General features: G+C 43.2%; 1 protein-coding gene across 1 annotated transcript in view; it reads right to left on the reverse strand.

Annotated features, from left to right (window-relative positions):
* TEX14 (testis expressed 14, intercellular bridge forming factor) overlaps positions 1–17,201 on the reverse strand; it is an 84,728-nt gene that overhangs the window by 62,133 nt on the left and 5,394 nt on the right. The window contains exons 2-5 of the mRNA XM_073617957.1: positions 14,795–14,960; positions 8,544–8,677; positions 1,608–1,689; positions 1,349–1,476 (exon numbers count right to left, since the gene is read on the reverse strand). Coding sequence (XP_073474058.1) covers positions 1,349–1,476; positions 1,608–1,689; positions 8,544–8,677; positions 14,795–14,899 — 449 coding nt within the window. The 5' untranslated portion in view covers positions 14,900–14,960. The remainder of the gene's footprint in view (positions 1–1,348; positions 1,477–1,607; positions 1,690–8,543; positions 8,678–14,794; positions 14,961–17,201) is intronic.

Raw genomic sequence — 17,201 nt, forward strand, 5'->3', positions numbered from 1 at the left:
GAGACTTTACAGCAGGAAACCTGTACCAGAGTCAATGGAAGCATGTCCAACACCTGACCAATTGCTTCTAGTATCAACGAAAGATAGAGTAGTTTACTTTTCTGCAAGGATGCAGAAAATGACAATGTCTCAACCTCAATATACAACTTGGATATCTTGTACCGCTGAAGGACCAAAAAACTGAGAGAAATGACTGACCAATGTGACTCATTACAATGGCTGTAAAGCTTTAAGTGAAGGTTGCATGACAAGGAACTGTTAAGACTTTCATCTGATCCTTTGCGGAACTTGTACTGCTCTTAACTTTTGGGGACTACACTTTGCTTTATGTGGCCAGGACAATGAGCTGATACTACATGTTGCACAATATAGCATTGCCTTAAGGTTACTGTTTGTTTTATTATATTCTTGTTTTCTCTTTTTATTTCATTCAGGCTTTCAAGACTGCAACAACAAACTGCTTTTTCTTTTTTTCTCTTTCTTACAACTGTTGTCATGTTAGAATTAATATAGTGGTATCTGACAAATAAACAGGGATTGAATCCATGTTTATGCGTTGTTGTTTCACTAAGACTAATTGTTGATGGTTATGCTGCCACCTTGTGATTATTGTTTTATTACACTCAATTTTCTGTGTATTCCCTCCCTTTCTTTAATAATTATGGTAACATCTACCGCATCATATTGCGTGCCTGATAAACATTGTCTGCACGGATTGTCTCTGCTACATTCACTCCAGGCATAGAGGTCTCAGGAAGGGATGTTACTATTACAATTGAAGTAAGAATAGCTCCACAACCCAGATACTCAACATATTAGGTATTTAACCCTGGTTCTGATCTGGGTAATACTTCCTATGGGCTGTAGAGGTTGCACCACCATAGCTCAAAGTGTACTGAAGGTGAAACCCTGTATTGCCATGAGCACATTTCTACCTTTCCCTCTGTCAGATGCTAAAAGACAGCATAGCGTTTCCCCGTGTCATGCCTACTGAGTGTTTTGTAGAGTAAAAGACGCTTGAAGACAGGCTAGAGGATTTTTTTTGTAAATAACTTTAGTTTTAACAGATTATCAAAGTTGTTTCTGCATGAAGAGTGGGGAACTAATAATATAAGCTAGCCTTCCATTTTCATAGAAGGACCGCTTTAAATAATGAACTTAGTTATGCAACAGCACTTTCTTTCCCCTTTAAAAAACTATACATGACAAATTAGGTTGCTTTATAGATCTTTTTGACAAGAGCAAGTTGATTTTCCATTAGGTCTAGGAGGAATTCACCTTCTCTTCGCAATCATTGCTGTTTATAATGTCTAATCAGCTAATTCAAACTTATACTTTAACATCTTACTTTGTCATTGTCATATACGGTCCAGCAGCAAAGCAGAAAGCAGGCTTACAGTCATCCTGTACAACACTTTTATCTTCAATTAAAGGAACTGTTGCTATAAAGCCAACCTGTCTGTCTATTAAGAAAAGCTGAAATTAAACAATGATTATTTCCGATTAGAAAAATGGAAATGATTTTACATACATATATTTTCTGAACAAGCTTACGATGTTCAGACACACATACAACTTCTTATTGGTACATTCATTTCAGGCCTTACCTCTCCATATCCAAAGCTACACATTCTCTTTACTGAAATACTTTTACACTTATGGTCTTTTGGGAGAGATTTATCAACTTTTCTAAAAAAAATTAAATACACAAACATTGAGTTAGTTTCTTTGAAATACAGAAGAAATAACGTTTTTAATTGTCATAGTAATCCATTTGAAGGGGTTTACATAGGTAAACTAGGAAGCACATTCTACACATTACAGCATAACTTTTCTTTTCAATAAATTCCTTCCCCTGCTGCTTCATTGAAAAAAGATAACAGCACCTGACACATAAAATTGAATGGAAGCGCTGGTTACTGGACCAAAATTCTCACTAGGGTATTTTAAGGGTATTTATATGAGGGTTTAATACTACATTAACCTCCTCCTATGCCTTTTTCAATAACAAGGGTTAATGAACCCAATTTTAAAGTGCCGCAGCAAGAACCTTGCAGCCGAAAGCTGCATCCACAGAAAAATGGACGTCCACCTAGTAAAATTTTGAAAAAGTTTGAACTGAGGACCAGGTGGCAGCCTTACAAAGCTAGGTAACAGAGGCTTGGTGCTGGATGAGTCTTGCGAGGTCCTGAGGGTAGGACAAATAGGGATTATGCCTTCCTGATAGAGGCTGTTGGTTTGAGGTATACTCTGAAGGCTCTGATCATGTCTAGACAGTTAAGAGAAATTTCCCTATGGTGATTAGGAGCAGGCACCAATGAAGGCAAGAATATTCCTTCAATGATGTGGAAGATTAATACCACTTTACGAAGAAAATAAGTTCTTGGGCATTAGACTACCGTATCTTTATAAAGAATAACAAACGACTGTTAGAGAGAGAACCACTAATTTAGAGACATATCTGACAGATTTGACAGCAACTAAGAAGGCCACTTTGCAGTGGAGATCATCTAATGCTGCATACACACGATCAGACTTCTCGTCGGAAAAAGATATGATGGCTTTTTCGACAGGATTCAGCTCAAGTTTGCCTTGCATACACACGGTCACACAAAAGTTTGCTGAAATTACGACCGTCAAGAACGCGGTGGCATACAACACTATGACAAGCCGAGAAAATTAAGTTCAATGCTTCCGAGCATGCGTTGGAATTTTGCGTGTCGGAATTGCCACAGACAATGGCATTTTCGGATAGGAACTTTTCCCGACCGATTGAGCATGCTCTCAACCTTTTGCTGGCTGGAATTCGGCCAGCAAAAAATCGATGGAGCATACACACGGTCACATTTTCTGATGACAAACTCTCATCGGTCTTTTGCGGGCCGAAATTCTGATCCTATGTACGTGGCATTAGGGCATTTCCCTGATGGAGTCAAAGGGTAGTTTCTGCAGGATAAAGAGAGCCAAATTGATGTCACAAGAAAGTACATGGATGCTGTAAGGGAGGCCAGAACCAAGATACAACTTGAATAAAGGCTTTGACAAGAGAGAGTGAGGCCAGAGGTTTTTGAAAAACAATGGACGAGGCCAAAACTTGTCCTGTTGAGTGCTAAAAGCCAAGCTTTGGTCAAAGGTCATAGGCGAGGACACGAGACACAAAGTAATCTCTGGTGTTGAAGTGCCTATGCTCAGACAAGGCAAAGAAGGATTTTCAGGTAAAATAGTATTACTTTCTGGAAGTGTCTTTTTTTGCATTTAGTAAAGTAGGAATAACAATCAGAGAACCTTCTGTCCCTCAAGACATGGGCGTAAACAGCCATGCCAATAAAGCCAGTGACAGAAAAACAGGGTGGAATAGAGGGCTCTGAGACAACAAGTCTGACCTTCTAAGAAAAGGCCTGAGGTTTCCATCTCCTAGTAGTCAGAGTATGCCAGTCTACCAGATTCTTAAGGGCCAGTTTTTCCTCTTGCTCTATTTTGTAACGCTGTCAAGGTAGAATTCACACTGGATTAAAGGCATAGATTAGGGGTGTGGACAGCCCAGATCACTGGAGAGTTTCTCCATTCAAGAGATCTGGCTTACTTTCTTTAAGGCTGCATGACTCCTGGTGCCCCCTTGGTGGTTAATGCAGGTCACAGCTGTGAAGATGTCTCATTGCACCCTGATTGGGTGTCCTTGCAGAGGCATCTTTATTGTTCTGATCTGAGCTGCAGGATTTTGATGGGGAGCTTGGTTTCTGCCAATGACCACGTTCCTTGAACTGTAAAAGACTAGAACCCTCCTCCTCAACCTGAAAGACTAGAATCTGTCATTACTACTTTCCAGTGATATAGAAGGAAAGACTTCCCCACTGTTAAGGCTGGAGTGGAGATTCACCAAGCTAGAGAATTCCTTGCTTGGCTGGACAGGAGCTTGAGTAGGTCAAAAGAAGGAGCATGCTTGTTCCATGCCAACAAGATGTTGTGTTGGAGACATCTCAAATGAAAATGGGCAAATGGAACAGCCGCAAAGAAGAATACAATGAGGCCTAGATTCTAATAGAGAATCTCACAGAGGGACATCTCTTTGACCTCAAGTCCTGAGCATTAGCTCAGGACTTGAGAAAGTTGTAAGGAAGACCTTTGCTTAGGACAGAGGTCAGCAACCCACCGCCCGTGGGCCGCACCTGGTTCGCGCCGCTAAATCTCCGGCCCTTCATTAATTCGCAGGCACACGGCCCGCGGACAAATGGTTGTCTATTTAATAATGTCATCTGCAAAAGTGTCTGTTATATAATAAAAATGCAGCTATATACCCCATTAAGAGCGGCGCTCGGCGATCAGATGACTCGCTGTCTCCCTCCTCTCCTCCCTTTCTGACTGACGTCATTCTCGGCCCTGCCCGCTGCAATTGTCAGACAAGGAGAAGAGAGGCGGCGGGTCACGTAAGCGTGGAGCAGCGCACTTACTGAGGTATATAGCTGTATTGTTATTATATAACACAGACACATTTGCAGATGACATTATTAAACAGAGTGAATAATAGGAATATTCAGGGCCATCTCTAATATTGTTTGGACCCCGGGTAAGCATTTTCTTGTATTTTCTGTCCACAGCCACTGCTGTACCCCCCATCACACTGTCCACAGCCACCTCTGTATCCGTCCACTTGTCCAGATCCACCTCTGTAACCATCCCCCCCGGTCCACAGCCACTTCTGTATCCCCACCCTGTCCACAGCCACCTCTGTATCTGCCCCCCCTCCACAGCCACCTCTGTATCCCCCCCTGTCTACAGCCACCACTGTACCCCCCCCCCCGTCAACAGCCACCTTTGTATCCCCCCTGACCACAGCCACCTCTGTATCCCCCCCCCCGTCCACAGCCACCTCTGTATCCCCCCCCCTGTCCACAGCCACCTCTGTATTCCCCCCCCCCGTCCACAACCACCTCTGTACACCCCCCCCCTCAGTCCACAGCCACCGCTGTACCCCCCGATCTTCATTTATTAGCAGGTGAATGAGGCTCTCCGTGCATTCACATACATTGAATCTGGCCCTTAAGTGGAAAAAGGTTGCTGACCCCTGGCTGAGGATGTGTCTACAATCAGACCCAAGTATTTAAGCTGTGGGGAATGTGGAGAATGTTGGATGTTGGAAGTTGATCACCTAACTGAAAGCCTGAAGCATCTGAATTGTCCTGTAAATGTTTGCAGACAGCTGAAAGGTAGATGAGTCCTTCAGAAGAAGGTTGTCTAGATAACCTGTGAACTGGATGCCCTGAGTTCTTAGAAGGGCAAGAATTGGTGCAAGGACATTTGTGAATATTCTGGAAACAGAAGATAGGCCAAATGGCAGATAGAGAAACTGGAAGTGATTGTCTCCTACTGCAAAGCACAGATAGTGCTGATGCAGTGTATAAATGGGAATATGTAGATAGACATACTGTATGTGCAGATGTCTGCAAAGTATTCCCCTTGTCTTTGAAAGGCATTAACTAATCTTGCAGATTCCATGTAAAATGTTGTAATTTGAAAGTATTTGTTGAGGAATTTCAGTCCAGGATAGGACGAATGCCCCCTTGGCTTTGGTACCGTGAACAGATTTGAATAGAATCTTTTGAACCTTTCCTATAGGGATATGGGCACAATTACTGAGGGGCTGAGACTGAGATGGTTCAAGGCATTCTGCAAAACAAACTGTTCTTTGGCAGATTTTGGATAATTTAAGATGTAAGTGGTGAGGGGGTAGAATTTTGAACTTTTTTTTGTATTCCTTTGAAACGGACTGAACCCACAAGATTCCAGCTTTGTTCAGGTCTGCAGCCAGCCAGCGGACGTTTCCACTGGTCATTTGGGCCTCCCCGTGGGACGCGAGAGCCCAGGTGAAACAGCAAAAGGCAGCGGGAGGGAGGGGCTGTCCCATCCCGCTGCTTGTGATAACAGTTGAGCGGCTGCTTAGCCACATTGGTTGTTATCACAAGCTGACTGCCTGCTCTAAAAAACATTATCGGGGTGATGCCTGCAGCTGCAGGCATTACCCTGATACAACCACTTGAAGCAGAATGACGTACAGCTACGTGATTTTGCGGTAAGTGGTTAACTGACAATTGCGCGGTCATGCAATGCTGTACCCAAATAACATTTAAAAAATATCAAATATAAATAAAATATATTTATTTATGGCATATTTCCCCACAAATAGAGCTTTCTTTTGGTGGTATTTGATCACCGCTTTGTGCTATAAACAAAAAAAGACAGACACTTTAGAAAAAAAAAAAAACACAATATTTTTTACTTTCTGCTATAAAATGTATTTAATAAAAAAATGTAAAAAAAATTAATTTCTTCATTAATTTAGGCCAATATGTATTTTGCTTAAAAAAATCTCAATAAGCGTAAATTGATTGGTTTACGCGAATGTTATAGCGTCTACAAACTATGATATTTATTTATGGATTTTTTTTTTATACACTAGTAATGGTGGTGATCAGCAACTTATAGCGGGACTGTGATATTGCGATGGACAATCGGACACTGACACTTTCCATGAACCAGTGACACTAATACAGTGATCAGTGCTAAAAATATGCACTGTCACTCTACTAATGAAACTGGCGGGAAGGGGTTAAACATCTTGGGCAGTTAAAGGGTTAACTGTGTGCCTATCCAGTTTTTTGTGTACTGTATGTTCTACTTTTACTAGGGGAAGAGATGGATTCTAGTCCCTGCTTTGCAGGAACACAGAATCCATCGCTTCCCCCTGTCAGAACAGAGATCTGCCCTGTTTACATAGGCAGATCCCTGTTCTATGTGGATTACCGACGATCGGCGGGTGCCGGAGGACATCAAGTGCCCGACACCTGCAGATTAACTTCTGCTGTGAATAAACACAGCAGAAGTGGTCTGCCGGCGGCGCACGTGTGCCCCTTCCAGGCAGGAAACTGCTGTAGGGTGGCCAGCAAGGTAAAACACACATGAAAATACAGCAATTGTATAAGATAATTTAAATACATTTATTCTGCTTGCATATATGCATTTAAAAATCCATCTGAGTGCATTTGGTGTAAACGATTCCTTAGTCAGGTATGCTGCTTGTTGTGTGCCTGTTATAGAGCTAGAATCAGATGCTGAGTATGGGGTTCAAATCAGGTCCTGCTCTGGTGCCAGGCAAGCATCGTCACTGAGTATTGTGCAGGCCTTCGGCAGAGCAAATGCTTGCCAGAGCTTTTGTCATAGCTTCCCTCCACAATAGATATGGGTGAAGGTTGCTGAATGAGGTAGAAAGGCAGGGTGGAGACATTTACAATCTCCATTTTGTTAAAACAGAGAATGACTTGCATTCATTGAGAAAAATTTAGGGAATTCTCTAAATGGCACCTGTGCCAAGCGAGCAATCCCTTGTGTTTACTATGCAGCAGGGCAGCCACTCAGCACAGCAGCTGGAAAACAGTACAGATCACTGTGTTAGTGGTGGCTATTTCAGTGACTCTCTGGCTTTAACTAGAAACTAATGACATTACTCTAACTGAAAGCACAAAAACTAAAATGTGAAAGATTACTTTGATTGTTAAAATGAGAGTAGTGCAGCTACACTTAGGCCCCTTTCACACTGGGGCGGTGGCGGCGGTACAACAGCGCTATTTTTAGCACTGCTGTACCGTCGTTCTTGCAGCGGTATTCGGCCGCTAGCGGTGCGGTTTTAACCCCCGCTGGCGGCCGAAAAAGGGTTAAAATCCCTCGTACAGCGCGGCTATACCCGCGGTATTGCCGCGGTATTGCCGCGGTATAGCCGCGCTGTCCCATTGACTTCAATGGGCAGGAGCGGTGAAGGAGCGGTGAATACACCGCTCCTTCACCGCTCCAAAAAAGCGGTTTGCAGGACTTTTTTCACCGCCCTGCCTGCGCACCGCTTCAGTGTGAAAGCCCTCGGGCTTTCACACTGAACAAACAGCGGAGGCTGTTTAGGGGCGGTTTGCAGGTGGTATTTTTAGCGCAATACCGCCTGCAAACCGCCCCAGTGTGAAAGGGGTCTTAAAGGCATAGCTTACCTTTACCAAAAAAAAACTGCCTATGCGGAAAAAGAACATCTGTAGATAAAAACAAGCTGTGCAACTTCAACCAAATTTGAATAATGCCCTTAATGTATGTGTGGGCCATTTACTGTATATATCATGAAGCCTGACTGGGCATTGCTAAGAGAAGCCTAGCTGTTAGCTGTTCACCAACACAGGAGTGAACTCTTGCTCCTGTGATGGTGAAGGGGAACAGTAACAGCTGGGCCTCTCTTAGTAATGTCCTTAGCAACATGCTGAGTATTTTCCAGTCAGGCTTCATGAGGTACATAAATGCCCTACTCATACAGCAAGGGCATTATTCAACTTCAGTCTAAGTTGCAGTTTGTTTTTATTTAGACGCCCCTTATTTGCATAGGCAGTCTTTGGTAAAAGTGAACTATCCCTTTAAAAAAGGTTATGTATAAAATAATACAGAATTTAGAATTCTATACAAACAATCAATATAAAAGAAAATGCTTCTAAAAAAAAGTCAGAGATTAAAATGCGCACCTTGGTAAAAGAAGTTCAATCAGAGATGAACTATTTATGAGTTCTTGTGATGAAACAATATTTTTGGCTTTGCAATTAAAGCCATGGATCAAAATATGCATATGTGCAGAGCATTGATCAATGAACTCCAACATCTGAAAAAATAAACACAGAAAATATAACTTTCTAAAATAAACCTATTACTTTTGAAAAATATTTTTAAAACATTAATTTGCTCAATTGAAAATCCCATTTTCAGTCCAACTGATGTAAAAGATAAGCAGCTTAAAGTCCTAACTACAGCCAGCTATACTCTATGCCATTTGTTTATTACAGAATTTTATATAGTGCCATCTATTTACACAGCGATTTACATGCTATACCTCAGTCCTTGCCCTCAAGGAGTTAACAATTTAAGGCTGGGTACACACGGGCCAAAAATCATCCAAAAGTGGCCAGTTCCATCTTCTGTCGGACAGGCATGCTGGAAAACCAGCAACTGACCAGCATCTAGTCAGAAAATAACAAACCAAATGACCATAAACACACCCTAAAGAGTTAAACTACATGATTTTATTAGCTATAGATAAGCAAAATACAAAAAGGCAATAAAAAGTCCCTAGGCCACCTATAAATAGACCAAAAAGGAAGTCCCAACAAAGTGGGAGCCTTCCAGCTTGTCTATGACCTCCCAAAAAGTAACTTGTAAAACAGATGATCCAAACAGTAATCACCTCTCATAGAACAATAGAAACCTGCAGTCCATAGGACCCTCCATAGATTCTGCAAACACAGAGATGTTCACGCTGTTTCCTAGATGGAATGACACAGTTACCAACCACAGAGAATACAAAAAATCAACCATTAGTCAGCCCTTCAGTCAAAAATGAGAAAAAGTGTCATGGAAAAAACAGGGAACAATACTGAATGCTGTAGGGTAGTCCAAACAAAGAATGTAGGGGGAGGAGAGCACTGTACTCCTTTCAATTATAAATATCCTCAAGTATGGGTAATTCCCATTGTTCTCATCCTGTACAGTGGCGGAACTACCGCCACAGCAACCCACGCGGTTGCTATGGGGCCCGCGATCGCTATAGGGCCCCGGCCCGCTGCCGAGTGGGGCCCTCCAGCCAGGCCCTCCAGCCGGTCCCTCGGCATCGGCAAGCTCCTGTGCAGGGACAGAATAACCGGCGCCATCCCTGTCCCAGCGACGTGACGTCACTCGGCCAGAGCCGCGATGGGAGGAGAGGCGAGAACTACTGCAGCCTGCAAGCACAGGCAGCGCCGCCGAGGAGGAACCTCATACACCGGTCCGTGACCCACTATTGCAGAGAGCCAGAGACAGTCAGCGAAGCCATCACTCACATTTCCAGGTAGGGAAGCAGCACAACTAAATTAAGCTGATGCAGCCACCCAGTGATGCCATGCAGTCTGAAGAATACGAACTGTCTTTAGACTGTGACTTTGATTTTTGTAATATGCAGCATGGCGAGGGGAGGGGGGTAAATGTCCTGCACTGTAACTGACTGCTGTATTAATGTCCTGCAGGCTGCACTGGTCACAGTCACTAATGAATGATTTTACTGGTCACTGAGGAATTAATTTACTGGTCGCAGTCACTGATGAATGAATATACTGGTCACGGTCATAGATGAATGAATTTACTGGTCACGGTCATAGATGAATGAATTTACTGGTCACAGTCACTGATGAATGAATTTACTGGTCACGGTCACTGAGGAATGAATTTACTGGTCACGGTCATAGATGAATGAATTTACTGATCACGATCATAGATGAATGATATTACTGGTCACAGTCACTGATGAATGAATTTACTGGTCACGGTCACTGAGGAATGAATTTACTGGTCACGGTCATAGATGAATGAATCTACTGGTCGCAGTCACTGATGAATGAATTTACTGGTCACAGTCATAGATGAATGAATTTACTGGTCACGGTCATAGATCAATGAATTTACTGGTCACAGTCACTGATGAATGGATTTACTGGTCACTGATGAATGAATTTACTGGTCACAGTCACTGATGAATGAATTTACTGGTCACTGATGAATGAATTTACTGGTCACGGTCACTGATGAATGAATTTACTGGTCACTGATGAATGAATTTACTGGTTATGGTCACTGATGAATGAATTTACTGGTCACTGATGAATGAATTTACTGGTTACGGTCACTGATGAATGAATTTACTGGTCACTGATGAATGAATTTACTGGTCACTGATGAATGAATTTACTGGTTACGGTCACTGATGAATGAATTTACTAGTCACTGATGAATGAATTTACTGGTCACTGATGAATGAATTTACTGGTCAATGATGAATGATTTTACTGGTCATGGTCACTGATGAATGAATTTACTGGTCACAGACACTGATGAATTAGAAGTACTGTGCCACATGAGTGTGATAATCTTTTGTTCAATGGAATTAGTTTTTTTTTTTGTGGGGGGCTGATTGCAGGGGGGGCCCCATACAACATTTTGCTATGGGGCCCTGTGATTTCTAGTTATGCCCCTGATCCTGTAATCCAAGTAAAAGATCATTGTGAGATGACGGACACTGTTAATAGATCACTTGGTACTATAGTTCAGTTGGATATACTATCACAGAGAAAGAAACATACTCCCCGATATGTATACAATGTAACCATATGCCGAGGTGCCCACTGCATGCAGGTGTGTCCTCCAGGCTTTTGTAGCAATAATGGTTGTATAAAGATACCATTTCGGTTACTTACTGGTAGCTGTGTATCCTCCAAACAATTGCAACAAACAGAGGTATGTGGAAGCACAGCAACGATTACTCACTGATGGTTGGTCACTCAGATGTCTCTCCGATACACAGTGAGATTCAATCTGCTGATCAATGTACGTGCTGTGCATATCCAGTTGATTATCTGAGTAGTCTGTATTTCAAAGCGGTGTCTCAGTACATCTGACATGGGTTAGGAACAGTCCAAAGGATGGTTGTCGTCCATGTCCATGATGTCTATTGATAATTTTGATTATCCGTGGTAGCCCATCTGAAGGTCATTAAGATTATTCACTTGCAGAGTGATATTGTCAGGTAACGATTCAATACCCTCAAACCCACAAACAAGTGTTAGCTGGGGTGGGTGAATAGCGGGGGTGCCCTCCTAGCGTAAAAAGCTTACATGTTTCGTTCCCTAGTTCATGGAACTTCCTCAGAGCTTCAAAGTTGTACTGAGACACCGCTTTGAAATACAGACTACACAGATGATCAACTGGATATTCACAGCACGTACATTGATCGGCAGATTGAATCTCACTGTGTATCAGAGAGACATCTGAGTGACCAACCATCAGTGAGTAATCGTGTCTGTGCTTCCACATACCTCTGTTTGTTACAATTGTTTGGAGGATACACAGCTACCAGTAAGTAACCGAAATGGTATCTTTATACAGCCTTTAAATACTTACCTGAATGATGAAAGGAACGCTGCTTGATCTCTGGAGAGTTGATTGAAGGAGTCTTGAGTATGCGATTCACGCTGAAGGGTAAAAAAAAAAAAAAAAATTCTTTATACAGCCTTTATTGCTACAAAAGCCTGTAGGACACACCTGCATGCAGTGGGCACCATGGCATATGGTTACATTGTATACATATCGGGAAGTATGTTTCTATCTCCGTGATAGTATATCCAACTGGTCTGGACTATAGTACCAAGCGATCTATTAACAGTGTCTGTCATCTCACAATGATCTTTTACTTGGATTACAGGATGAGAACAATGGGAATGACCCATACTTGAGGATATTTATAATTGAAAGGAGTACAGTGCTCTCCTCCCCCCTACATCCTTTGTTTGGACTACCATATAGCATTCAGTATTGTTCCCTGGTTTTTCCATGACGCTTTTTGTCATTTTTGACTGACGGACTGACTAATGGTTGATTTTTTGTATTCTCTGTGGATGGTAACTGTGTAATTCCATCTAGGAAACAGCGTGAACATTTCTGCATTTGCAGATTCACACTGTTCTTTCAGGAATTTTTACAGTTCGGCCCTCACCCTTAGGTAGCTGGGGGTATTAATAGGTGTAGAAGGGGAGTGCTTTATATCGGGGGAGGGTTCTATGGACTGCAGGTTTCTATTCTTCTATAAGAGGTGATTAGTGTTTGGATCATCTGTTTTACAGGTTACTTTTTGGGAGGTCATAGACAAGCTGGAAGGCTCCCACTTTGTTGGGACTTCCTTTTTGGTCTATTTATAGGGGATCTAGAGACTTTTTATTGCCTTTTTGTATTTTGCTTATTTATAGCTAATAAAATCATGTAGTTTAACTCTTTAGGTTGTGTTTATGGTCATTTGTTTGTTATTTTCTTTATTTTTGCATTCATGGTTCACCCAATGAATTGTAGCTCACCAGTGCCTGCAGCACTCATGCAGCCCCAGACCATGACACTCCCACAACCATGCTTGACTGTAGGCAAGACACACGTGTCTTTGTACTCCTCACCTGGTTGACGTCACACACGCTTGACATCATCTGAACCAATTAAGTTTATCTTGATCTCATCATCAGACCACAAGACATGGTTCCAGTAATCCATGTCCTTAGTATGCTTGTCTTCTGCAAACTGCGGGCTTTCTTGTGCATCATCTTTAGTAGAGGCTTCCTTCTGGGACAACAGCCATGCAGACCAAATTGATGCAGCGTGTGGCGTATGGTCTGAGCACTGACAGGCTGACCCCCCCACCCCTTCAACCTCTGCAGCAATGCTGACAGAACTCATACGTCTATTTCCCAAAGACAACCTCTGAATATGATGCTGAGCACATGTACTCAACTTCTTTGGTTGACCATGGCGAGGCCTGTTCTGAGTGGAGCCTGTCCTGTTAAACCGATGTATGTTCTTGGCCACCGTGCTGCAGCTCAGTTTCGGGGTCTTGGTAATCTTCTTATAGCCTAGGCTATCTTTACGTAGAGCAACAATTCTTTTTTCAGATCCTCAGAGAGTTGTTTGCCATGAGGTGCCATGTTGAACTTCCAGTGACCAGTATGAGAGTGAGAGCGATAACACCAAATTTAACACACCTGCATCCCATTCACACCTGAGACCTTGTAACACTAACGAGTCACATGTCACTGGAGAGGGAAAATGGCTAATTGGGCCCAATTTGGACATTTTCACTTAGGGGTGTAATCACTTTTGTTGCCAGTGGTTTAGATATTAATGACTGTGTGTTGAGTTATTTTGAGGGGACAGCAAATTTACACTGTTATACTAGCTGTATACTCACTACTTTACATTGTAGCAAAGTGTAATTTCTTCAGTGTTGTCACATAAAAAGATATAATAAAATATTTACAAAAATGTGAGGGGTGTACTCACTTTTGTGAGATACTATAAGTGTACTGCAAACTGTGGAGATACCAAGTCTCATATCTACTATAAGGCTATAGTAACAGTTCGATAACAGGCCAAATCTGTCTTACCTTTACACATCGCTAGTCCCTGTATGGCTCCAGGCTTCACGCATCATGGTGGCCATACCTCCAGAGGGATCTCTAACATCTGAGAACCATAGGAATGAACAAAGGCCCTGGACCTGTATAGCATCCTGCAGCAAATAACACGCGTTGCCCTTAGTGGCAAGGTGAGCGCCCAAGCAGGATCCGGTGCCCGAGGCAACATTAGCACTGCTCCCACAGCATGGGGTCCAGGTACTGTTCCTAAAGTGTTACCGAGGTTGTAGTGATCCGAATGCACTGTTTCAATTCAAATAGGTTGAAGGCAGTGTTGAGTCGACTGAAGACTTGATAGAAAAATTTGAAGTAAATAGGAACTAGTTAAGGGTAAAAACTTCTCCATAAGGGAGAAGAGGTCCATTACCTAAGGACACTAGCAAAAAAATAAGGTCTCACAGACAGGGCTAGAGTTATAGGGGTACGCCAAAGTGGACCTGTCCAAAAGCTTTGCAAGTGTCCACGTGAAGGTAGCAGTTTATAACCCGGGGTCAAAGAATACCCAGCCTGTATCCTGTACTGTATAATTAAGATAATATACTGTACGTTCAAACATTACAATTTGTTTTTTTTCCCACAGACAGTTTTAAACAGTGCCTCTTAGGCAACAAAACTATCTTACCTGGATCTTTTTATACCTAAAAATATATCATTTACACCAGAATTCCAAGGTATGAGTAAATAAGAATTGATTGCACATTGCAAAAGATTATACTGTATGGCATAATGAATTTAGTTAACATAACCTGAGTATGTTGATCTCTTCCTGCCATAATGGCCCAGTCGTATGGTCTTCTGGACTTTTCATCATGAAGTCGTAAATCTCCTCCTGCATCAATAAGCTGGCTCATAATCCACTGGTTACAGGAAAATGCTGCTGCATGGACAGGGGTGCTCCAATCAAAACAGCGACTAAAAAATATATATTTTTTCAATTTTCATTTTATTTTAAATTATGGCAAGTCCAAAGAAGATAATAATGATGATAACAATAATAATAATATAATATAAAACAAAGGCAAAATAACAAGTATTTATGGAACTGGAGGTAAGGAAAGTTAGGATGTCACTGCTCATGCTATAAAACTTACTAATGCATACAATGGCTTTCTCTAAGTTAATTGATGGACACAGCTCATCCTAATGTTGACCGTAGGGTTATAGCGCCGCCTACAGGAGTGTGACACTAGGCAGAAAAAGAAATCAGCACCACCTATGGGCAGTCTAGGCTAATATAAACCCCCTTTTCTGCTATAGGAAGCTTAGTTAGTCACTGGAGCTTGTCAAGTGGGAGGAACACTTTGGCCTGCACAGAGTCAAGGACCAGACTCGGGTACTCAGGTAAAATATACTTCTTCAGCTTCAGGGCCCCACCAAAGTCCTGCAGAGTGTGCAGCCAGATCGCCACATTGTCCATTGGTGCAGAACAAGTCCCTGCATGGAGGAGAAAAGCGACCAGATAATCTGAGCATGGAAATCTCCCGCATAGTCAGCAACACCCGGACTGGGGCTAGCACCTTGGCAAAAACCAGAGGGGGGGGGGAGCCCAGGCCAAATGAATGGTAATGCATGCTCACAACCACAAAACCTAAAAAGCATGCTTGATTTTTATGGGGGCCAGGAAATCACCCTGACGAAGGAGGACCACCACCAAACAGATGGATTGCTTCTTGAACTTCTGCACAAAGCAATTCAGGGCCTTGGGGTCGAGGATGGGATGAACTTCTTCCTTCTCTGGAACCGTAACAGGTTGGAGTAAAACTTCCATACTTCAAGTCCGGAACCAGGCAATCACCCCCTGGAGTAGCAGATCCTGCACTGCCCTATGACTGGCCAGCAGGCGAGCTAAAGAGAGAGAAATGATTGGAAGAAAAGAATATATCTGGCAGGTAGTAACAAAACAATCTTGTAATCAGACCTTTATTTCATGGGCCCTCAGGTAAAGCCAAGGGCGCGCAAACTATCAAAGACCGCCCCTAACAAAAAAAAAGCTGGTGGAGGCAAGCCTGCAGGCCAAGGAGGACTTGCCCACGGTCTCAGTGGGCCTTTGAAACCAGGTCCACTTTGTGCCACCTGCAAGAGCCTGGAAAGCCTTGGACCCTCTATCCAAGGAGCCAGAGAGATGAAAAGATCTCTTGTGTGCAGGGAAGGAAGGACCTGGCTCCTCCCCTTCCTTAGACTATGGAAGAAAGATACTCTTCCCCTCAGGGAGATACTTAAAGATGTCATTCAGGGCAGCCCAAAGAATCATTCATCCTGGAAGGGGATGTCCGCAGGGCCTTTTTAGACCTAGTTTTAGATCTAGTCTGCAGAACCACGCTCAAACCGAGCACTCGCTAAAAAGTGTCACCCCTTAGACAGAGAGCTTGGAGAGCAATGGGACTACATCCAAGGATGCATCCCACACGTACCTAAAGCCCTGAACCAGATGGTCCCTCAGATCCACATAGGCTGGAGACACCTGCTCCTACCTAAACTTCAGCATAGGATCTTAGTGCACTCAATAAATGTTTGGCATACAAAAGCCCAAAAAGAGGATGCAAAGCTGAGCCTGCAATAGTACACATTGCAGGTGACTGCTCCTGCCTTCCTGTCTGTAGGATCCCTAAAGGAGGGGGACTCCTCCACTGGCATCATAGTTGCCTTAGTCAACCTAGTTTAAAATAACTGACTCCATACACTAAACGAGGGACAAGAACGGCAAATGTCGAGTGTGTTGGCAGCAGCATCTGCCCAACAAGACAAGGGCATCGAACCACATCACAGTCACCCTCAGCTCAGACACAGAGCACAGGCGGCAGCAGGAAAAAGAAAGGTGGAAATTTCTCATGGTGAAAAGGTAGGCGCAGGAGTTTTGCCCCAGCATTAGCCCGGCCCCGTCCACCACTGTACTCCCCAGTGAGACAAGGCTGCAACACAGCTGCCCGAAGCACAGGTGGAAAAAGCCGCAGTCAAAAAGGGGGGTTGCCTTCGGTTACAACAGCAGGCATATCAGTCTGCCCTGGTGCCTGCCCACCACAGCTCCGACCCATCGGGAAAAGGGCACCCGGCTGCAACTGAGCTGGCCCAAGCACTGGTACATAGCACTTCATCAAAGAAATGCAGGAAAGGCAGAAGAGGACTGGTGCCCACTGTTAGCATGGTGGGCGCTAT

This window comes from Aquarana catesbeiana, linkage group LG02 (assembly GCF_042186555.1).
Source record: "Aquarana catesbeiana isolate 2022-GZ linkage group LG02, ASM4218655v1, whole genome shotgun sequence".
NCBI classification, from domain to species: domain Eukaryota; kingdom Metazoa; phylum Chordata; class Amphibia; order Anura; family Ranidae; genus Aquarana; species Aquarana catesbeiana.